The 24,370-nt window shown below is 30.6% G+C and overlaps 1 protein-coding gene across 2 annotated transcripts; it reads left to right on the forward strand.

Moving 5' to 3' along the window:
* The first annotated feature begins 9,086 nt into the window (after positions 1 to 9,086).
* On the forward strand, positions 9,087 to 16,659 carry LOC110023620 (YTH domain-containing family protein 3-like). Of its 2 annotated transcripts, XM_020723110.1 has the most exons (11): positions 9,087 to 9,501; positions 12,146 to 12,210; positions 12,350 to 12,509; positions 12,664 to 12,740; positions 13,255 to 13,346; positions 13,402 to 13,714; positions 14,050 to 14,577; positions 14,880 to 15,092; positions 15,898 to 16,041; positions 16,138 to 16,237; positions 16,571 to 16,659. In XM_020723110.1, the coding sequence occupies exons 1-10, from the start codon at positions 9,474 to 9,476 to the stop codon at positions 16,201 to 16,203; spliced, it is 1,686 nt and encodes a 561-aa protein (XP_020578769.1). In that variant the 5' UTR covers positions 9,087 to 9,473; the 3' UTR covers positions 16,204 to 16,237; positions 16,571 to 16,659. The 2 variants fall into 2 exon arrangements, with proteins under 2 accessions (XP_020578769.1, XP_020578768.1); XM_020723109.1 differs by having other exon boundaries at positions 16,138 to 16,659.
* The last annotated feature ends 7,711 nt before the right edge of the window (positions 16,660 to 24,370 follow it).

A 24,370-nucleotide genomic window follows, 5' to 3' on the forward strand; every position in this document is an offset into this window, starting at 1 on the left:
AATTCTTTTTAAATAGGTCATAGTCTAATTATTTGTTACATACTCGATTTGGTACAACCTACTAAGGTACGTATATTACATCGGGCCTGGTCGTGATAATAGACACTCGACCATCAACGCCCAATAATGAATTTTCAACCACCATAACAAACCATTAATTGTATAAACATTGCTTAATCACATATAATTGACCACAATTTCTCGATCACTATTGCTTATTTACAATTCATTGATCGCCATCATCCAACATTTTTCTCTATATTTTATCACCCGATTATGCTCTTCTCTCGATTATCATTAGATTGTTCTCGCCCCACTACACTAATGCTCACTAATCCCATTACCCATCATTGCCAGTAGTGTTGATGTACATCATTTGGAAAGATAATGCACGCCCATCATTGCCAGTAGTGTTGATGTACATCATTTGAAAAGATAATGCACGTCATTAATATCAATGTTTTACTTTGATCAACTCTGTTGCATGTCACCACTAACAATATTAATGCACCTCATCACTTAAATGGCTCATGCATGTCATTGACATCAGCATTGATGCATACTAAATGTCATTTGCCATCACCAACAAAATTAACATATGCAATCACCTGTTTTAAGGCCTATACATATTGTCAATATCATGAATATAATGGATTTCTTTGTTGCTTCCCTCCTCTCATTATAGTAGAACAACCGAACATGTTATAACACAATCTCTTGAAGATAACACCTATGCTTTATATGTAGATCCTTCAACTTTCATCTTGAAATTCATTCTATACAGTTTATATCTACTACATTCTACTACTGATGCCTTCTAATATAACAAGAAAAAGGTTTATTTATAATATGTGATATGTACTAGTAGAATCATCTCAACAAGAACAAGACCTACATCTTTTTCTCTTTTTTTAGGTTTATCTTACAAAAATTTAAGCAATATTATATTTATTTCTTTCATTTGACATTTTCTTACTAACATTTCAATTTTTAAGCGAGATAAAAATCCACATTTTCATGCATATTTTGATATTATATTATATACTTTTTTTTTATATATAGCTCTTGTGAAATAAAAAAAAAGGTATGGATAATTTGTTCTTCTTTCTCCAATTGACGTGTGTCAACGTATAGAAGCCGCCACGTTGACCAAACAAATACGAGCCACTAGAATGACCGAACCAATAATCATGTTCCAGCCAAGGCAACAATCATCTACCAGTCAAGGCCTTGAAGAATCTCAACTCGTTGCGGTCAGCTTATTTTTCGGTGTGCGGATAACTTAACTTCACTCCACATGCATACATGCTCATCATTCACCATGCATTGAGCTTGTTTTGGGAGCAAGCACGTGAACTAGCTCGAGCTCGACTCAATAAGTCGCTTGTGAACTGAGCTCGATGAGCTAACACGCCAAGCTCAAAGTAGCCTTTAGCTCGACTTGTTAGCTCGAGAGCAAGCTAATTTAAAAAACTATTAACATAAAACACGCTTAAAATATATTAAATTTCAAGACTCTTTTTTTAATGCATTAAAAATGTTAAAAAAAAATAATATATTTTTATTTTTGTATTAATTGATTATTATTATTTATTTCATAATTGTTCATTCTATTTGTAAACTTTTTTATAAAGTTAATTAAAATTATTTTCTCTCTTTTATATTAAATAAGTTGGATCGCGAGCAAGATCGAACTCGTAGACATAAGCTTGAATTCGAGCTCGAGCTCAATAAAATTAATCAAGCTCAAACTCAAAGTGAGCGTAGCTTGATTCTAACTCGACCCGTTTACACCCCTATGCGTGTAAACGACATGCTTAGAAATTTATAAGAAATCTGACATGCATACCTCAAATTTTTAAAAACATGCCTCAATTTTTTAAAATTGAGATAACAATACTCGATTTATTGAAAAAGTAAATTTTTTTATATAAAATTTTAATATTAAATTAACAAATAACTTTGAAAAATATTACATTATTGATTTAAATTTTATAAAAAAATATATATTAAAATTAATATTTCAAAAAACTCAAAATACTATTTTTATGTCGCATAAATTAAAATTTAAATTTAATAAAATAGTGAAATTTTATCTTCAAATTTATTAATTAGAAAGAATGCGATTTACTTAACAATTTAAATTGAGTATTTAATTAACTATGTAATAGTTTATTATCATAATCATATCACCACAAATACACCAAAAGATGTATTTAACTGAAATAACTTAATATAGCAAAATTTTAAATATAATATTGAAGATTAATGACATATAAATAAACATTAAAATATAAATATTAGATATTATTCTATGCTAGAAAATTCACAACTATAGGATAAAAATTTTACATATTAATTTGGGTGTAAAATAATAAAAAAAAGGGATATAGAAGATGCCAAAACTTCTATGCAAAAAAACCCGAGAAAGAGAAAACCATTAGGCCTAACCTAGTAAGAATAATCCGTTTATGTATTCGAAGTTACAAAGTTCTTCTCTTATAGAACAAAATTATGGACACGTGTTTATCCTTCTGTTACTATAATAATAACGGCTGATAAATGATAACGTTAACTGAGCTATAATGACCAGGCAATAATAAGATGATAATAAGAAGGTTATAATAGCAACATAACAATAGTTGAGCTATAACAACCATTAATAGCGATTGATAATGATTATTGGTTATGGCAGACTAAGCTTTCTCCAAAAATGTGAACTTAAGTCTTTTCATCTTTTTTTCATGTTAAAGGTGAGATTCTATTTAAAAATTTTGGGAATTAAATTTTATAGGATAGCCAAAATCAAAGTACTCAATCGAATAGTTTATGTTGATTTATTTGATCTTAAATTATTTTTTCAGCATTTATGTGTCATAATGCCTCAAAATTGAATAATTTTAGACTCGTTGGATTCCTTTCTTTCAGCCACACAATTTGATTATAAAAATGTCAAACTCAAACATTTTTTAGATCCCTTAATTAATACCTTAAAGTTTAAATTATAATTTAAGTGATTGATTTGGACTCATTCAAACTCGAATTGAACTGTTTCTAGTGTCATTAAATTTGTCTTATTTACTCGTTCATTTTGACTATAAGTTTGCTTACATTGACAGAGATATGATTCATAATGTATTTTTAAAAGTTTTTGATTCAAAAAATATATAAGGATTTATGTCTCATCAAGTAGATATTCTAGTGGAATATAAGGTAAATCCTGTTTTTGGACATCAAAGCCTACTTTGTCTAAAAGTATATATCAACTTGTTAAGAGTTCTTTTATATAAATCTATTATTCTAAAAAGATTGCAATACATGACTTCTCTCTCTATATAAAAAAAATAATTGGCATGCATTCACAATACCAAAGTCAGTGGGAGAGCATCTAAGTGAGTATAAAAGAGAAAAGGGAGCATGAAAGCAAATAGAGTCTAAGGAACAAAACTTTAATAAAATAAGAATATGTCTTTTCAATTTTTTTTTTATATATTTTACTATATTTTTGTGATTTTCTAAATAAAAGCATGAACTAAATTGTGTAAGCTCTATATTTGTGTTTATGCCTTTTTTTTTTGTAATCTCTTATGTTTGTGTGTACTAAATGATGAGGGTATATTCAATTCACTTGTGTTTATGTCTTTTTTTTGTAAAATCTTATGTTTGTCTACACTAAATGATGAAAGTATATTCAATTCATTTCAATTTTCATTGAGTTTGTTTATCAATATATGCTTATTTTAAATTTAAAGTGATCTATAGATATAGGCAGAGTCCTAGAAGAATAATAAAAAAAATTAAAAAGTTTTTAAGTATGATAAACATATACTTAGGAATTTATAATCTAAAAAAATCTCTTAATACAATCATTTTATTTTGTTTTTATATACATATAATTAATTAGAAAGATAGATTGGGTTCCTTAACTATCAACAAAGATTAGAGAATAAATTTATTTTTAATTTATATTATATAAATTTCAATTAAATTAATTATAGAATGTAGTGTTAGTAGATCATAAATCTAGGGTTGTCATATTCTATAGTTAGGTTTTGTTTAGTTAAATATGTAATTAGTAGTTTGAAAGATTTTTTTGAAATTATTGAATAAAATTAGTAATTAGCCTATTAAATTCTTCAATTGTATTCCATATGAGAATAATTATCTTGTGTTACTTGTATAGCATGTCCATTTAGATACACTATATTTTAAGCCACATACATGACATGAATGCAGGCGAGTAGCCAAAATCGCATGTGCACTATTATGTGTGCGGGTCCAAGCATACATGAGTAGTCATCCATTAGATGATTACTACAATAATTTTATGTTTTAAATTAAAAATAAAAAAATTTCATTTGCTTATGATATTTAATACCTAAGGAATTGCTAAATTTTCACATAATATTTCAAAATATTGAAAAAAAAAAAATCAAAACAGTTATAACTCCTTATCCTATAAATACCTACATGAATGAGGAAAAAATCACTCTCTTTGCTTTGTAAGTTTTAATATATATTTTATAAGAAAAATTGTCCATTGTTCATTATAGGTGATCTTCCCATTGCATACTTTAATTTTTCTTATATATATGCTTAAAATTGTCCAAGTTGGGCAATGCCTATATTTCTTTTAGGCTCTAATGCTCATCAATTATAAGTACTAAATTGTATAATACAAAATGAGTTTGAGAGTGATCTTAGCAACATTCAGGACTGGTAATTCTTCATTTGATATTTTAAGACAAATAGAGTTTCATTCAATATGAGATGAAGGTCTGAAGAAAATTTATAGGACATTTGGGATTTCTCCTTTTCCTTCTCAAGCTCCAACTCCTTTTTTTAAGTATTAAATATTTTCATTTCTATGAGAAATATTATTGCCTCAATACTAAAAGCACATGGTGTTTTTATAGATGAACTTGATTTGGAGGCAATTAAGATATCTTAAATCTTACAAAGAATCCTTAGTCTTTCTTTAAAAGAGGTGTTGGATGTATTTGTCTTATGGCTTAGGTTTGGAGATGATCAAAGCTCATAATTTCTATAATGATGTTCGATCTTTCTTGAACTATGTGTTTTCTGACCTTATAGGCTGAGTTTGGAGGTGTTTAAAAAGCCATAAATTTTATACAAAGCCTCGAGTCATTCCTTATAAGAGGTTTTAATCCTCTTTGAACAAACATATTTTTAGCTTAATATTTATGTTAATGTTAATGAATTCCGAAGTGAATAGACTAGAACCAGTGTTTATAGTGCTAAGTAATAGCAACGATTTTGATTTCATTAAAATTTTTCAAATGAATTATGATCAAGATATATTTTTTATCCTTGCTACAAATTTTAAGAAGAATCCTTTGAGGAAAGCTAAGATGGAGTTTGAATGTCATATAGGACATTCAAACTTCTAATGATATTGATGTGGAGTGTTATACGCTCATGTAGATCAAATTATTCTATATATTACTTAAAAATAAGAATTTTTATTTCTATAGTCCATGAAACCAAGAATTTGACTAAATTTCATAATAATATTATTAAATATAATATCGATAATTAAAGAACACTTAAACTTTTTAGTAATCTCTTAACAATGGAGACAAAGTTATTTTTATGTCATTAAATCATAAATATTAATTAGAAATTTAATATAACGTAATTGAGATATTGCCCCTCCCTCATAAAAGTATGATGAATTTGATCCCTTTTGAGGCTTATCCACTCATAGCTTTTTCACTGAATTAAAATCATATAACTTTAAAAATGTAGTCAAAATTTACTTGCACCTCCATAGACTTATGCCTTCAAAAATCTTTTAGGAGTGCATATAGCTTCTAAAACTTATACCTTCAGAGATTATTGAGATGTACACATACTTTCTAAGATTTTCAATCTTCTTATATTATAAGATTTTCAATCTTCTTATATTATTTTCACATACTTTCTAAGATTTTCAATCTTCTTATATTATTTTTAAATGTACATAGATCTCTTAAGATTTTTCAATGTTAACGTACCTTTTAAGATTTTAAATGTATGATTATTTTTTTTAGATTTATGAATGTACATTTATTTTTTAGGCTTTTAGATTTCTTAGATTTTTTTGTGCACATGTACTCACTTAGAATTTTATCTTTCTAAAATTTTATTGTATGTCTATACCTTTTGAGGCTTAATATTTTCTTATATTCTCTTAAAGTTTTTAGTGTACTTGTGTCTTTTAAGTTTTTTAAATGTGTGGAGCTACTATCAGCTATTTATTTTAGAGAGTTTTAGTGGAGACCATATTTATTTATATATTTCTATAAATGCTTTCTCATAAGTTTAGTCTAGGAGTATGAGTAAAAACCCAATCTATTATTTACACTCATAAGGAAGTCTTAGATAAGTCTTTGCCACTACCAACTTCCCATAAAAATTGTCCATGCATGTGCCTTTTAAGGATTTATAAGGTGCAATATTATTTATATATGATACATTTTATTGATAATAAAACTTTACTTGAAATATATAAAATTTTAGTTTTAGATAAACTCTCTCAATTATTCTAATGAGAAATTACTTTAGTGATGGGGCCTTCTTATGTATGAAAGCAAATAAATTATGAAGGAACTCCCTAATTAATAATTATAAGAAAACTTAGTTATTATGACTCTTATTATCTCCTCTATTTTTAGCTTGTCAAATTTGATATTTTTGTAAATAATAATACAATTGTATCGATATCTACAACTTTCATATCTCAATGGTCTTAAACACTTGAGATGTTTAGAATTTTTTATTTTATTAAAATATTAACTATAGATGTGTATAATGGAGTGTAATTAATCAACTCAAATTGATTGTCGTCAGAAGGATGAGAAGGATGATTCTTTTTTATCTTTTTTTTGTTAATAAGTTTATATAACACTGTTAAGAATATTCTTATATAATTTTAGAATATTATTCAAATAAGTTTTATTATGCATTAATTTTCTCATCTAGTTTGATTTTTTTTCTTTTTAGTGAATGAGATCAATATATGAGCAAACTATATTTCTTAATAGCAATGAGTAAAAAGACCTAGCATGGAGCCCTTCAAGAAAAAAATTTTGTAATAACTAAAGATATACTCCTAAAATTTTACATGCCTTGAAAAAAAAATCTCAAAAAATATACAATAAATAACTTACCTTCATTGCTTAGAAGAGACTTTAACAAATTTTTAATTCATAATAATTACTCCACAAAGAGTAGCTACTTCGCCAAAGGTATGGATGGTTTCTTCTAGAAGAAGTAAAATTAATTTCTAACTTGGCCATTAAAGATTGAAAAAAGACTTGACAATGGAGGGCATTAGATGCTCATTGAATGTCATAATAATCTTATAATAGTCATTATATTATTAAGAGTTAGATGCCACATCATAAGAGCTAATAGTAAATAGCTTGAATTGTTAGAATGAGATGTTAGGAGATTGTATCATTTACTGGTAAAAGACGCTTGAAAGCTACATCAAGAAATATACTAATGTCTATCTCTAAACAAATTTATTTTCTTGAAAAAACTATTGTAATTTATCTTATATACTGTTATGAGAAGTAACCATGAAATGAGACAAGGTTAGCATAATTAAAGCTAGTGTAGAGTTGTGAATCGACTGAACAACATGAGAAGGACAGGCTGAATTAACACTATAAACTAGTTTTGAGTTAAGTTGTTGTTGAGGAGGAAATTTAATATGATGGTCAGGATACCTCACATCCTCATACTAATTAACAACAATTCATTAATTTTATGATAGATGAACATTATTATATTATGATGCTACTCCTTATTGGCTAACCTCTTTCAAGAATTGAAGGTTTTGAGAACAGGTTTCGTTCATGTTATATATATAATCTACCAATGATAAACTTTGTAGGGTTTTTACCAACTCGGTTACAATGCTTTTGGTTAAAAGTTTGATTTTTAGATTGAAGAGTATTTGAGTAAAAAGATCCATTGGCATAGGTTGTATGAATGTTGGCAATTGTGCAAATGTTTGTAAAATGCTAGGAAAGTATTTCACTGTACCAAACAATTATGTGCTAGTAAATTTTTATGATATTTTAGGAAATATTTTACATCTTAGCTTTGCACAAAAATCCCCTACAGATAGATAATGATAAAAAGTATAGATGAAACCAAAAATTTTATATTAAAAAAATACAAAACAGAAAAAAATTATGAGGCCTAATCCAGTCATAATAATCTACTATGTATTTGCCGCTCTTTTTATTAATCGGAAAAGTTGATGTTACAAAATTATGAACACTTGCTTGCTATAAAGGTTGACAAATAACAACATTAACTGAGTTATAATTATCAAACAATAACATCCTGAAAATAATAAACATGTCACAAAAGTTGTATGAAGTAATTGAGCCACAACAACTATTAGCACTGGTCAATTATGAGTGTAGTGGTCGTCACTTTCATGCTTACTTTAGAAGTGTATCTCATAGCTTCTTTTTTTAATCAAATTGAAAATAATATCATGTTTATAAAATTTTGGGAGGAGCATATTATTAAATTAGCTAAAACCCTAAATCACTCTTTGGCAGGATTCATATAAATTTTTTAAATCATAGATCATTCTTTAAGTAATTAAGTGTCTTAATAACATTTGAATTGAATAATTTTAGGCTTGTTGAATTCTTCTTTCGCTTTGATTTCAATGTCAAAGTCATATATTGATTAGCATTTCAATTAATGCCTTGAAGCTTCTATTATGTTTCAAGTGATCAATCTAGGCGCATTTAGACTCAAATTAATCTTGCTTAAAGTGTCATTAGATTTCTCATTTAATTATTGAATCTAACAATAAGATTGTTGAAATCAATTGATTGTATGATTAAAAATTATATAATTCTCTGAATTTTCGTCGGACAATTTCTCAATCACCCATCAGTACATTAAAAGCCATTTAATTGGCACACCTTTCGCCATCCACGTCTCTATACAATAATAATATTTTCGTGTGTGTGTATATATATATATATATATATATATATATATATATTGACACACACACACCCACCAACTGTTATTGGTTATGATAAGATTATTGAGAGATAGGGTGTAGTTTATTTAGATGATAAGACTGGAATAACGCTATTCCAGTTTTTGGCCTCTCACCCTCCACCACGACAGAATCTCGGAAATATCGGACGGACATCAAACAGCTGCCCGGCGGACTCGCTTGCCGTGGGATCTTCTGACGTGTCGATTCTTCAGCCGTCGGTTCGGTTCCTTCGTCCCCATCTCCACTTCTTTTAGCTGGTATCTCTCTGCTTCCCCATCCTCTGCCATCCCCGATTCACTCGTCGGTAGCGGTGCTCGATACGATATTCCCACCTTCACGTATCGATATCTGGATTTCTTTTTCTGCCTTTGAACTGGTGGGAAGAGTGGTCTTAGGGTTCTTTTGCGGGGAGCTCTGGTCGGGCGTCATGGGATCGGAGGACAAGTCGAAGAAGTGTATGGTTTCCTTCCTGTTGCTGGTTTAATGGTTTCGCTTCGTTCTTGATGGTTATTGTTTCTCTCTTTGGAGCTCAAATTGTTGGTCGATAGCGACATATGAGTGATTGATTTGGTGAATTCATATTTCTCTTTTTAGAGTAGGAACATGTTCTACTTCGGTTTTTCTAAATGAAGAAATCGCGTGTCTTCGATATTCTGTTGCTGAACAGCGTATGGAGTTTTGTTGGGGTGTTCGGAATTTTCGTTCTTCTGAAAATTTACGCTAAAAGCCAACTTTGTGTTGCATTTTTGGAGATTGCTAGTATAAATTTTTATTTTTAGTAGCTCATCACCTTATCGATTCTGATGGGATATACTATGGTCCTGAAGCTTATTGAATGGTCTTTTCTAAGTGTATGACTTTTGATTACTAGTTTTCTTTTTCCCGAGCTTTATCTTTTCACTTCAAAAAAAAGTTATTTTTGAGTGTTTTTTGTAGAAAAAATTTGATTTTTGTATGTAGATGTGATTTATTCAGCTTGTTTTTGTATTCATTGGTGTATTTCATGTTGGGAAGTCCGTAGATCTGTATGATTAATCCTGTTCTTTTTATTTTACAGTTTTTGATTTGCCTACCCTAATTTAATCTGTATAAGGAATGGCAGCTTTTCTTTGATTTAGTTGAATTTTAAGTGATCTGGTTTTGTTGAATATCTTTATAACTTCTTGTAGTTATTTCGCAGTGGAACTTAAGAAATCCGGAACGGCTTGCTCTATTTTGATGATATCATGGATTTTGACACTGGTTTATTCTGTTTCTTGTACACTGTTTCGGGCTGTTTTGCTTAGCTCATGTAGGATTTAGTAGACACTCTAAATCCATACTTATTGATAAATCCAGTTGCTATTTGGGTACTTATTTTTTGCATTTAGTATTAATTAAGGATGATACCATGTTTAAGCCTAATTTAAATTGATTTATTTTTTTTATTTTCTTGCATTAATCATTAATTAATAATTCACTAAGCTTATTAATTAATACTTCACTATTCATTAGCTTGCATAATATAATATAATATCTCAATTAATTATAAATAAGTAATTTATTGCGTTTATTAAACAAAAGGAATATCAGTAAGCTAATATTAATTGGTAAGGTTCATTTAAGTCCTTACTTGATATATCTATATCTAATTTAGTCTATTTAATATTGATAGTTTTACCGAATAAAATTTTAATAAATTTTAATTGCTCTAAAATTTAATTAAAAATAAAATTATTTATTTAACCAAATTGAATCACATATTTTAATTAATTAATATCTATTATTAATTTAATTTCTCTCAATTATGAAACCAACACGCAGTCTCTAATAACCTTATTTAAAGGAAGCCAGATGTTGTGATTTGCTGGTAAGGCATCGACCGGTTTGCAGCTTATGAAGGAGGAGAGTGTCTTGAGGGGCGGTGTATTAGATAACTTTGCCTTTCTTCTACTCCCCACCCATACCCAAACCTTGTGAAATAAGAAACGAGGAATTGGGACGAGGCGAAGCACATAGGTTCCCTTGTCTTTCTCCTTCATACATTTAAATTCACCATATTTGCTAAATTCACCAAACTCTCAGTAACAGAGTAAAAATGGAATTTAAGTTTTCTTAGGATTTAAATTTTTTATTGGGACTGTTAGGCAGGATTTACGCTAGCTAAATCAGGCTTAAATCTGCCTACCAAACGACCTATTAAAGTTATTAGAATGACTAAATTACTATATTAATTTATCACATTTGCTTGATCTTTATTAAAATATATAATATTAATTATTATAATATATTCTAATTATGGAGGATATTTTTTTATTGTGCATCTATTTTTGCTTCTTATGTCTTTATATAGTCATATTTGTATGTGCATTAGGTTCTTCAAAATAAAGATGTAATTTTAATATAATTTTTATCATGGTAAGAGCCTATTTCCAAGTCTAAGCTGATCTTAATCATTTATGTGGTGATAATCACGTCTCTCGTCTTGATTTGACACGCTATGATTCATCTTAATTTCCTATTTGATGATCCTGTGGGGACCATGTAAAGATCTGATGATTATTTTATTTTTCATTATGATTCTGCTACCTCAATTCTCAACAAAAGTTGGCCTGTTTTCAATCCCTTGATTCCTATTTTTTTTTCTCAAGAATGCTTCATTTTATTGTTGATTGGCTTAAATTGACAAGTTTGAAAAGCCATTAAATAGCCCTTGGCTTGGATCTCTTGAATCTTTTTGTGCCATGCCATACAAGATCTTGATGCTCCTTGTTGTAATAACTTGACTATATAGGTGTGTGTTAGAGTATTAGAATTATTAGTTAAGCATATGGGCATCATCACATGTCCTTAATATCTATTAGAATCTTTTGCATTTTATTATTCTAATATATTTCTAATAATGGAGGATACTGTCCTTTATTATTTTCTTATTGTTCTTTGTATAAGCATGATTGTACTAGCATTAGGTTCATTAAAATAGAGATGTACCTTTTTTAGAATTTCTATTATATAATCACATTTTCTTTGCATCCAAGGAATGAGCTCTTTGGACTGTGATCTTCTTCCTCTCTTCTATTAATTGCTTATTGGGTTATTTTGTTTTCTATGTTGGTGCAGCATTAGAAAGGTCTATGAAAGAACTAAAAATAGGAGTGGCTTCTAAAGGGAGTGATGAAAATATGGTAATTTTGAACCTTTTTCTCCACCTTTTTGTACAATGCGCCTCTGTTTAGTGCTAAGTGATTTGCTAATCCATTTTGATTATTACCTGTAATTTTGGTTTATCTCTCTGTTTGATTACTTTGCCCATGATTACTTTAGCATGGACCAAAAGATGGGAGCTCATTTGATGCAATGTCGTGCATCTCATCTGGGGACGCAACTAGCAGCATCAAAGGGAGTGAGGTGGATCAAGAGGCTCCCATGGCCGATCAAATTATGTATTATCCTTTGAATGGATTCTATGGCTACTATTACCCAGGTCTGTAGGAGCTATGTGTCTGTTTCTCTTGTTACTGCTTATTATAAATTTTCAAGTTTTCTATCATTCTGTAGAAGATTTTCTTGCTAGTTCAATATTTTCCTAAAATAAATTTAATTTATTTTCTTCACTGGCGGCATCTGATTGTTTGCAGGATTTGATGGCTCAATGGGTGATTGGGATAACAATGGGTACTTTTTTGGAACTGATGGATCAGAAATTCAACATTCAGTAAGTCACTAGATATAGTGGTTTTAATCTTATGTGTACCAGTTTTTTCAAGGTCATTTTTATTTCTTTATCATTTTATTGCAAATTTCTATGACTTTCGATCTACTTAGGCATATGTTTATTCAAGCATTGGAATATGCTATGGAAGTTAATATTTAATCTTTGCACTTAGGGCTCATATGGTTGTTTGTTAATAGAAAACATGTTTTAGAAAATGATGATTTTTTTTTTCACTCATTTTTTAGCGGAAATTGGAATCATCATTTTGAAGGTATTTTAAGGAGTTTAGTCTTCAAAATCAATGTTAATGTCTAATTACATCTAATTAAACAATGGATTAATAGAATTTATTTTTTTTTCAAAGCATAACTTCTAACTTCAAGCTTAATTAACTTTAAAACAGGCTCTCAAAAGTTCAAACTTATATTACTTTTAATTGCCTAAGCAAGCGCTCTCCTGCATTTCCTTCTTTTAATTATTTTAGGATCTCACTCATTTACATTTGTTATTTCAGGCCACTGAGCCAGAAAATGAATCATTGGTATACTACTTTCCTGGATTTCATGCTGGATATTCTTTTTATAGTCCAGTGTCTCCAGTTGTTGGACTTTCCTGGATTTCATGCTGGATATTCTTTTTATACTCCAGTGTCTCCAGTTGTTGGTGATGGACAATATTTTACTCAACATCTCTATCAACCGAGCCCTATATTTCATCAGCCTCTGGTTTCTTCAGGCTATATTGCTCAGTCGGTTGCTTATCCACCAGAACATTTTCCAGCGTATGTATGGGATTCTGGTAGAGATCCAACAACACCTTACCCAAATCCTAGTTATTCGTCTCAGAATCATGCAGTAATTCCTCCTAAGGCTTCAGTAAGCCCACTATCTGCTGCTTTAAGCAAGCAAGGAGCAGCTGCTGCATTGGATGCATCACGGAATTCTGCTATGCAGAACCAGACTCTTAAGCCCAAGGTAATACAGGTTATTCCTGATCATATACATGGCGAGAGAGAGAAAAGTGTCAACATGGTTCCCCTCGACTTTTTGAAGGGGTAATTTTAGTCTCGGAGTTTATAAAAATATCAATTTAGTTTTCAAACTCTTTTAATATTATATAAACTATGCCCCAATGAGAGCTATTTTAGCCCTTATTAAAAGCGGCTTGGTACTAATTTAGTACTTTTATATGTATTTGGACTAAAATGACCTCTTGTTAATAGTCAGAGATTATTTTGGCACTTTACTATGTATTTTTTCATTAATACTGCCATTGCTACTAATTAATGATTCCTGAAACATGATTTTAGGGAAATAATGAAGTCTCCAAAGGTTATGCCCAGGCAAACAATTTTAATTCATATCCTAGCCCGGAGAAAAATAGTTTGCTTATTCCAAATATGACTAGCAATGCCAAGACAACTAATAAAGCATGGATTGGGTCTGAAAAGCAGATAAAAACAAATCAAACTCCTGGGACTGCTGATTTTGATATGCTAAATGAACAGAACCGTGGCCCGAGAACTACTGGCAGCCAGGGTGCTTGGATTTCTGGTTATGATTCAACCGCTGGTTCTGAGGTTAATGACAGCAATGGCACACTGGTGGCCTCTATAAAAAAGGAAGACTACAACCTCCCAGATTTCACCACAAACTATGATCAAGCTATCTTTTTTGTTATAAAATCCTACAGTGAAGATGATATTCATAAGAGCATAAAGTATAATGTCTGGGCGAGCACTCCAAATGGAAACAAGAGACTCGAGAATGCATATCAAGCTGCGCAGCAGAAAGCGGCTGAAAAAGGATGCAAGTGCCCGGTTTTGTTATTCTTTTCTGTAAGTGCTTGTAGCCTCTGAGTAAAACTAATTTTATAGAAATAATGTGCAAATTATATTAATAGTTGGTTCTGATTTTGCTACAATAAACCTTGTGCGCTTCTGCTCTTATCAGAGAGTTTATTTTCCTGATTTTTTTTTCGAAGTCGTAATACACTTAAATTTCTACATTGATTAAACTTTTTTTTTTCCATCAACCTTTGTTTCATGATAAAGTTCTCTAAATTCATCTTAAAATAAAGCAGTTTCCTCATATAACTTACTCTTTTTTCTAAGCTAGTATGATTCTGTGTGTTGTTCAGGTGAATGCAAGTGGGCAATTCTGTGGTGTTGCAGAGATGATTGGTCAGGTAGATTTTAACAAGAGCATGAATTTTTGGCAACAAGACAAGTGGAATGGTTACTTTCCAGTCAAGTGGCATATAATCAAAGACATTCCAAATGCACAATTCCGTCATATAATTTTGGAGAATAATGACAACAAACCTGTGACAAATAGCAGAGATACACAAGAGGTATGGTTTTATCTTGGTTCCCTTGAAATGCAAGATTGAACTGATTTCACTCATTGATTTTGCCTTTGTGTTGGGTTCGGACATTTTTTCTTTTTTTTCTTTTTTTTTTCTTTTTTTTCCTTTTCATTTTTATTGGAATTGTATAATGTTATCCTATTCCATTGCTTGATTGTTTTTATTTCTTAATTTGCTGTACTTCTTTTTCTTATGTGATAATTGCAAAGAGTTTTTTTTTTCTATTTATTTATTTGTGATAATTAAAAATAGTTGCTTGCTTTCAAAAGCTCTTTTGCTGCTGTTCCACTGGGACAGGAGTCATGTTTTATTTTATAAATATAGTTTAATTTGTTGTCAATATCCAACTTTTTGTGCTTGCATTGTGATGTTTAGAATCTATAGAACAAAACTTTAGGGATTTGATCGTCACGTTGCCTTGTTTTACATGACATAATTTAGTTTTTTTCACATGTTCTCAAGTTGATTGGCCTGGCTTGTTATCTTTCTGCCTTTGGTGTAGCTTCGCCAAGGATCATTTTTAAGTATTTTTTTTTCTTTTTATTTTTAGTGAAATTTGACACAAATATTGCAGATGCCTGCAAAAGTATGCAGCGAGCCCGCTATCTCACACGTCCTAGAATAACAAGTGCCTGTACCCGACAAAATTTATTGATTATTTGACAACTCCATACATTTTTGTTGATATTCCCTTGTTGTTAATAATATTCTCAAGTTTAGCTTTGGTTTTTGTGCATATAAACTCCTGCCCTTGAACTTGTTATCTCACATAAGAAGTCCAATATTTCAGGTTAAATTTCCCCAAGGCACGGAAATGCTGAACATCTTTAAGAACTATTCTATGAAGACTTCCATATTGGATGACTTCAACTTTTATGAAACCAGGCAAAAAGCAATGCAGGACAGGAGGACCAAAACAACAATCACATTGATGGTAAATTCCTATTTATATTCCTTATACTTCCATACCATGAATGAAACTCACCATTCAAATTCTCCTCATCCCTCTCTTCTCTAATGATTTCTACAGCCCAAAACTGAAGCAGCAGTTACAGCAGCCTCAAAGCCATTAGATGCCAGGATTCCCAAGGAATGACTGTTATGTATTGACCAAATTGTGAAAATCTCAGGTGATTTTAACCGGCTTGGGCAAGCCTGCTTCTCTTCAGATCCATATATTATAGCAGATTTAAGTTTCTGTTTCTTTTGGTGGGGTCTTATTCCCATGAGTAATGTTTTACTTCAGTGATTGGGCTGGAGGCCCTTACCTGGGATGGAAGGAGCTGATGGAATTTGACCGTTGTCCCATTGTGTTTTCTATAAAAAGCTCTCTTTTTTTCTTCTTTTGCGCCGTTGCCCTCTCTTCTTTTTGTTGAGGAAGGGTGTTTTTAATTGTTTTTGCTTTTTCTTTTCTTTTTTTTTTTGGGTTAGGGGGTAAAGTGTAATGTTTTTGTTGTGTGTAGGCTAAGCCAATGGAATCCAGCGCAAAGTGTTTTTCATGTTAATTGTGGAAAGAAAGTTGGGAAAGGAAAAATAGTGATGTCTTTTTAAAGGCTTCTGTTTGTTATCTTTGTATCTTTTTGAGGATGGTTTGAAGGTTTATAGTGGGAAATGATTCGGATGGCTGAGCTGCTTTGCATTGTTTAGGCCCATTTTTTGATTTGTTTTCTTTGTTGGTGCGCTTCTGATGTTCATACACTTCCCCCTCTCTCTCTCTCCCTCTCTCTCCCTCTCTCTCCCTCTTTTTGGGGGCATTTACATACATACAACACAATTCCTATGTATTTACATATCTCACACGTAAACTTTCATATATTTGCACACATAGCTCTCAAGAATTTAATATCACATCAAAAATAGTACTATCAGCAATTTCAAAAAGGTGTCACCTTTTCATGCATAGGTTTAAGTTATGTATGTAAATATCAAAGTTTAGAGGTGAGATATGTAAATACATAAAAGTTGTATGCTACTTATGTAAATTTCTCCTTTTTTTTAAAAATTTTTGGAATATTTACATGCTGCTTAATTCCTATGTATTTTAATTTTTACATATGTATCATCATACCCGCACTTGAAAATGTATATTTCACTTTTTAAAGGCTAAAATAGTGATATTTTTGATGTGGTATAAGAGTTTTAGGCGATGTAAATATGGCTGTTTACATGTGTTGGACCTGAAACATTGCTATTTATAAATCTAACACTCTCTTTCATCTATTTTTAAAATTGTCAATCAAATATTAAAATTCATGATAAAATCACCCATATTTTTCTTTTTTATTAAATTCTCAATGATTTTTTTTGGCATTTGATTGGTTATTGTGAAGCTACAAATTTGAGTAGTGGGGATACAAATTGTGACAAGTTTTTTTATAAATTAGCTAGCTGGAAACCGAATTTTGTGGGGAAGTTGATGGATGAAGCTGTTTTTTATTGCCCCGAAGAAATTTATATTCTTTTGTTTTAAATCTTATTTCATATTTTTATAGCATGCGCATACATGAGCTAACATCATAAAGTGGAGAAATTTTTTTCCATAAAGCACCGTGCGGACAACAGCTGCAATACACCTGATTGTGGCGGCTCTTTTTTTTCATGGCCGTGATGGGAGAATCGCAGTCATTGTCTGCACAGTGCTCTCCGTCAGGACAACTAATGGAAAAAAATTTTCCATGAGGTGGCGGTGATGGTATCAATTTTTTTTCTTATTTATTGTGTTAATTGTCTCATAAACCAAAAATAAATCATGAATCTCAAGTGAAACGTGAGAAGATTTCTCTTTTGTTTATTGTTGTGAGGTTGTGATTAGTCTGGCATTTGGTGTTGGAAACATTATTTATTGAAAAGTGGATTGATACATTTCATTCTAATTGAATGCCATCCTTCATCCTCAAGTTTTATCATGCTTCACTATATTGATCTCATTTGCAAATTCTCTCAATCTCGTACTCTCTTTATGTCACCCTATATCTTTGAGTCTCCTTACTTTTCTCTTGCTCTGTTGCTCTTTTCGACTCTCCTTAGCTTTTAAACTCGGTCTCTTGATAAATAGGTAAAACTAACTTGACAACTAATAGGTTCAATTTTAATAGTAAAATGTCTTTATATTTTTTCCTCGTTTCAAAATTTGCATATTTTTTCTAGTTATAGAACTATCCTTTCCTATTTACCAGATTGTATCATTATAAGATAAATTTTAACAATAGCAATAAAACAATTAATCATACCCATTAATGTCAAGTGCATATGAAACTCAATAAAACAAAGTATTTGATGTAAATTAATAGATTAATATGAATTTGACTTCAAAGATGAGTTAGCAAACTTTATGAACGTCATTAGTTATATCAATGAGCTCTTTTAGCTCATATTGATCAAGGCATAGACTCGAAGTTATATATTCTACCTTCACTGATAATTTTAATTGGTCAATGCAACAAATTCAAATACTTAATATTCTTTACTTTATCATTAGATCCCTCGCATAAACTTGCTTAAGATAGAGCTCTCCTAGAGTTAGCATTTGGTGCAGATCTTTCAGTAGTGTAGAGGTAGCTTCTCAGTTCGATTGCCCATATAGATAACATATGTTGGAGCCAATAAAACAATCATCTCAGTGCAACCTCCCACACATAAACATAGGTTTCTTAGTAGCAACTTGACAACCAACTCCTCTAGTATTGGATTTGGACTTATTTCATTTGGAACCTTCTAAGTTAGTAACATGTACATCAATTTTTTTTGTCTTTCTTGTTGCAGTTATTTACACATTTGACTGAATTAAAATTAATTTCTACCCCGCAAATGAGCCAAGCAAGAGCCTGTTCAAACTTGTTTGTTAAAAACTTGTCCGAGCTCAACTCGAATGATTTGAGCTTTTAAAATTATGTTCGAGCTCGAGCTCATTTATGCAATATTTTTCTTAGCTTGTCTTGAGCTCTATGTGAGCTTGATTCATATATGAATTATAAAGCTTGCTAATGAGCAGCTCACATATTGCAACAAATGAATCTTAATCGAGCTTATTAAAAACCTAATTCATGACCAATAAATGATAGTTTATGCGAGCTTGCCTTAATCAAGCTACATGTTATCTAACCAAATAATCTTTATCGAGTGTTGTTGAGCCTATAACTATGTTTAAAGTTTAAATAACTAAATGAGCTTTATCAAGCTTATAAATGTTCTCATTTTATTATATAATTAAATAAGCCTTATCAATCCTTATCAAGAATATGAATGATCATCTTGTTGAGCTCTAAAAAAATGAGCTATCAATTAAACAAACTGGTAAATGACCAAGTGAAACATTCATCTAAATGAGCATAAACAAGTAGCTTGTCATCATAAACAAACAAAATTTTAAAAGAAGAAAAGAAGAGGACTTCAAATCTTTTAAATAAGAAAATAAGTTTTTAGTGGAAACATATTAGAAAGAAGAAAAATGAATTAATAAAGATAGATTGAGCATAAAATAAGAATATTATGTTGTACCTTGCATGCAAAAAATAGTTGGCACTTAATTATATGCTCATGATAATTTTAATTGTCATCAAGATCTTCCAACTAGAAGCAAATTGATGAAATGCAGAACTAACTTTCTTATGTTGAGGCCTATGCTAAAGAGGATGGATGATAAAAACCACTCAAACAACTAAATTATATTTTTCAATATTTCTGTATATTTATAATTTATTAGTTATAAATTATAATTAACCTTCCCTTTTCCCCCAACCTTTTTATGGGGACATCGATTATCATGGAGATATTAGAATAGTATATGCTAAATTCAATATGTTGTTTAGGAATTAAGTAATAAAAATAAAATGGGACTTTGTTGTAATCTCGGATTGCATCCCCAAGACTCTAACCCAGTATCCATCTTCTCCTTATTTTTATTTCAAAATTAGGAATATAGTTTGCACCACTTTCCATGTTTTGCTTTATCTAATTCCATCTTAATGATTGAGGGACATTGATAAGAAAAAACAAATTAAATAGGTATCCATTCAGCAAAAGGAAGTTAGGATGTAAAAAAGTTAAATTATGGGAAAACTTAACTAAGCAAATTATATATGAATTAGCCGCATGTGTCATTATGTCTGTTTTGGTTGGATCTGAGTCTATGTGCTTTCCATCATAATATATTTAGATAAATTAATCTTAAACATTTGCTATTTTGGTTCATTGGTCATGTTGTTGCTCCTAATTGCACAATAGGCCAATGTTTTGCCTTGGTAAATCTAAGATGACTATGAGTCCTTGTATTTCTTATCTTAGTGAACATTGAACACCCTAAACTTCAATTAAATTTCAAACTCATAAGTCCTTAGGATTATGTGCTTCACTGTACCATCATCAGATTGTCCCATTTGTCTTCTCTAATTTAGGAGCAAGTTCTGAAGTGGTTTCCTTTCCCAATATTTCAAACTCAACTCTTTCAAGCAACATTTGCTCAAACCCCCAATGTAGGTCTTTAATGGATTGTATCTATAAGAAATTCCAAAGCTCATAAATTTTGAACTTAAGTCTTTAATCACTCAATAAAAAATAAAATTCAAAACTCAAACTCTGAGCAATGATACTCTTATTCATTGACTAATTGGTCATATTAGTCAACACCAATATGTATCTTACTTTTGACTAATTGGTCATATTAGTCAACACCAATATGTGTCTTACTTTGCCACACATATTGGGTTCATTTGTCGACCTTACTTTTGGGTCAATAATTTTCTTTAGTTTATATCTAATCTCATCTAGACATAAGAGCCCTTTTTAGTATTACTACATGACTGAGTTGAACTCGGATAAGCTATGATTCGAACCCTACTTGAGCTAAAACTTGAGTTAACCCTAATTTAATCTAAAACTAAAATTTAACTGAATAGAAATAGAAATTAAACAAACTAAGATGGAACAAAATATAATCAATTTTAACTATATCATTAAGTTGAACTAAAAGTCAACTTAAACCAAAATACACATCGAAGTTATCATTTTCTCCACAAATCATCATAAAGCTTATCATATATAAAGACCATGCAAATGGGTTTGACGACTATATGACATAATTTTTATGTAAATCTTTTCACTTTGAGTTTTCATTGATGAACAATCCTCCTATCACCCCAAAACTATCATTTTTTCCATGGATTTATATAGTGAGAAAAATTTCATTATGTAAGTTTCATGATGTTTATTATCTCATATAAGAAGCATGCAAACCAGTTTGATGATGATCTGACACCCTTTTCATGTAATTTTTATTTTGGCTTTTCATGCATTAAAAAAAGTCCTATGTTAAAATTTTTTAATGAAGTATTAATTTTCGAAAAAGACTACGTGAGTTTACCCTGATCATTAAAATCTTTCAAATAACACCTCCTTTCTCAAATCGGACTTCATTGGAGGGGCCATTAAAACTATGATAATTTCAGTAATAAAAAGAATAATCCTGTTAATTTATTCAAAATGGAATCAAATCAAACCAAATTTCAACCAAAGTAAATGTGAGCTAATAAATACTAAATTTATTAAATAGAAATCAATTAAGAACTTTCATAAGAAAATCTAACAAAATTTTCTCTCCTGAGGTTAGGGCCACACTTTGACTTTATTTATTTTGAGATAGGACCCACCTTTGACTAAACCAACTTCACTAGTGTGCTCTCCTTATTTTTTTGAGCTAAATGAGCTAAGGTCAAATTTTTTGCTCTAACCGCCTCCAATCACCCATATTAGAATCAAAATATCTTGAGATAGGGCCCACCTTGACCAAAACCAACACCACCATCACATCCCTCTAATTGTACTCTATACAATGAGAAGATTATTTTCTCAGTCATTACTACTATTTTTGAAATTCCCTCTAACATTTTAAAAATTTCCCTCAATTTTCATCTATAACCATTCCCGTAGTTTATTCCTCCAATATCATGGATGAAAACCACATCATCGTCATTCCTATTCAGTCGTACAACCTTTGGTTGAGCCCCTCCTCCCTCCCCCTCCTCCCTTCCTCTTCCACCTTTGGTAGAAAGAACCTTCATCCTCTTCCCCTCTCTTTACCAAGGAAAGAAAAGAGATTATACTTCGTCCAAGTAAGAAAATCAAGGACTTCTCTAAGCAAGGCATACTTTTCTCTCTTCCTTTATCTAATTTATTAAATTCAATATCTTTTGTATGAATACCAAAAATAATTTTTAAAAGTATTGCTTATGTAAATTTTGTGGCATTCTTATACATTTCTCTCATTCTCCTTAGTCGTCCCTCCCTCTCCCTCCTCTCTTCCAGTTCAATCTTTGGTCGATCCCCCTTCTCTCTCTCTCTCCATTCTCTCTTCATCTTCTACCTTTTGTCGAAAACACCATCATCCTCTTCCCCTCTCTTCACTATGGAAAAAAAGGGATTATACTCCATCCAAAAAAGAAATTCAAGGACTTCTCTAAAGGTCTGTTTGGGGCAACTACGATCATTTAAAGAAGCGGCTGTGAAGCTATAATAGAAGAACCACTGTTCAAAAAACTGCGGTGATGATAACAAATTTATTTTAATTTCAAAACGTCAAATTATCTGTTTGGGGCAACTACGATCATTTAAAGAAGCGGTTGTGAAGCTATAATAGAAGAACCCACTGTTCAAAAAACTGCGGTGATGATTACAAATTTATTTTAATTTCAAAACGTCAAATTGTCATAAATCTTCGCATCAACTTTCTGGCAGCCACTGGGAGTGCAAATGAGTCGAGTTGAGCTTGAGCATAGCATACTCAAGCTCGACACGCTCAGTTTATCAAGCTAGGCTTGGAAACGTTAAATTTGGCTCGAGCTTGGCTCGTTTAAAAGCTTGATTAGAGCAAATGTTTAGTAAATTTTAATTATTTATAAACTTGATTAATTATATAATAAAACATCCATTTAAAATAAAATATTAAAGAAGATATAAAAACATCTTAAATCATTTTTTTACCTAATAAAAGATTGATAAGGCTAAAATATTAAATCTAAATTATTTTTTTAACTAACAAAAAAAATATATAATGTGTTAAATAATTGCAAAAAAAAAACCTTACACCTAATTAACTTTATTCATAACGGTAAAAAAACAAAAAACAAACTTGAAAAATATCACCAATAAAACACATACATATATTTGAGTAAATTGTACAATAACAATTCTCACACTAAGTTAATATAATGCAAACCTAGCCTACATAAACAAAACTCATCTCTGAAGGCAAAAAAGATCATATAATGACAACATTACAATAATTTCTGAATAATCTATAAAGAAGAAAACCTTTGGACATATACATATAACATCATTAAAGACGCCAACTTATACATATAACATCAAAAATCATATGTTAAACTGATCATTCATGTTACCAGTTCCAAACTCGCGATCATACAAGTAGGAAATCCCATAAGTGTAGTACTAGCATCTTTGACGCCCATCCTTTACGTAAGGATGTAACTCGAAGTATACCCCCAAACAATGGATCGAAGCCTTCTCTTTCGTTTAGCCAACCTTCTCTTGGACATAGATGCTAATTTGATTGTGATTTCCATGTGATTAGGTTCTATTATATGCTTTGATCAATAGGGTTCAAATCAGTTTGATCTCCCATCTCTAAGCTTTGCAAAAAAAAAAAAAATCAGCATCAACAACCAGAAAGCAACAATTAACAATAAGATTGATAAAATTATGATGTTTGAGAAATCATTTTACATCTAAATTAGGTGTGAAATGAAACCTTAATTCAATAATAGATTCCATGTTAAGTGAAATACCAAATTTTAAGTAATTAAAATGCACAGAAGATGTCTCTATGTATGAATTATTTAAAAATGGAAGTCGATTAATTGCATCCAAAATCCAAATCGTCTGATCTTGGAAAAAAATATTACGTCTGGACGTCCGCACGTCCGCATGTCCGAAAGGTCAACCGCTGGGCGTCACGTTGCCCAGCGCCGACGTGTATGGCGAAGTGGCATCCAGCAGTTGGCCGTCCGGACGTAAAATTCTCTCCTGATCTTGGTCTTCGAGCACTTATAGAGTGAGGTAGATTAAATTAAAAATAAAAAAAAATTAAAGCATAACATTAGTATTGTACAATTTTATATACAGAGGAAAAACCTTCACGTAAATGTAAAGGTCGTCATATATATATATATATAAAAGGCGGCATTACAAACATACCACCCAATTCTTATGAATTCATGTATCTAACACCAAAATTTTATTTTTTACATTTA

This window comes from Phalaenopsis equestris, unplaced genomic scaffold, assembly GCF_001263595.1.
Source record: "Phalaenopsis equestris unplaced genomic scaffold, ASM126359v1 Scaffold000225, whole genome shotgun sequence".
NCBI lineage: Eukaryota > Viridiplantae > Streptophyta > Magnoliopsida > Asparagales > Orchidaceae > Phalaenopsis > Phalaenopsis equestris.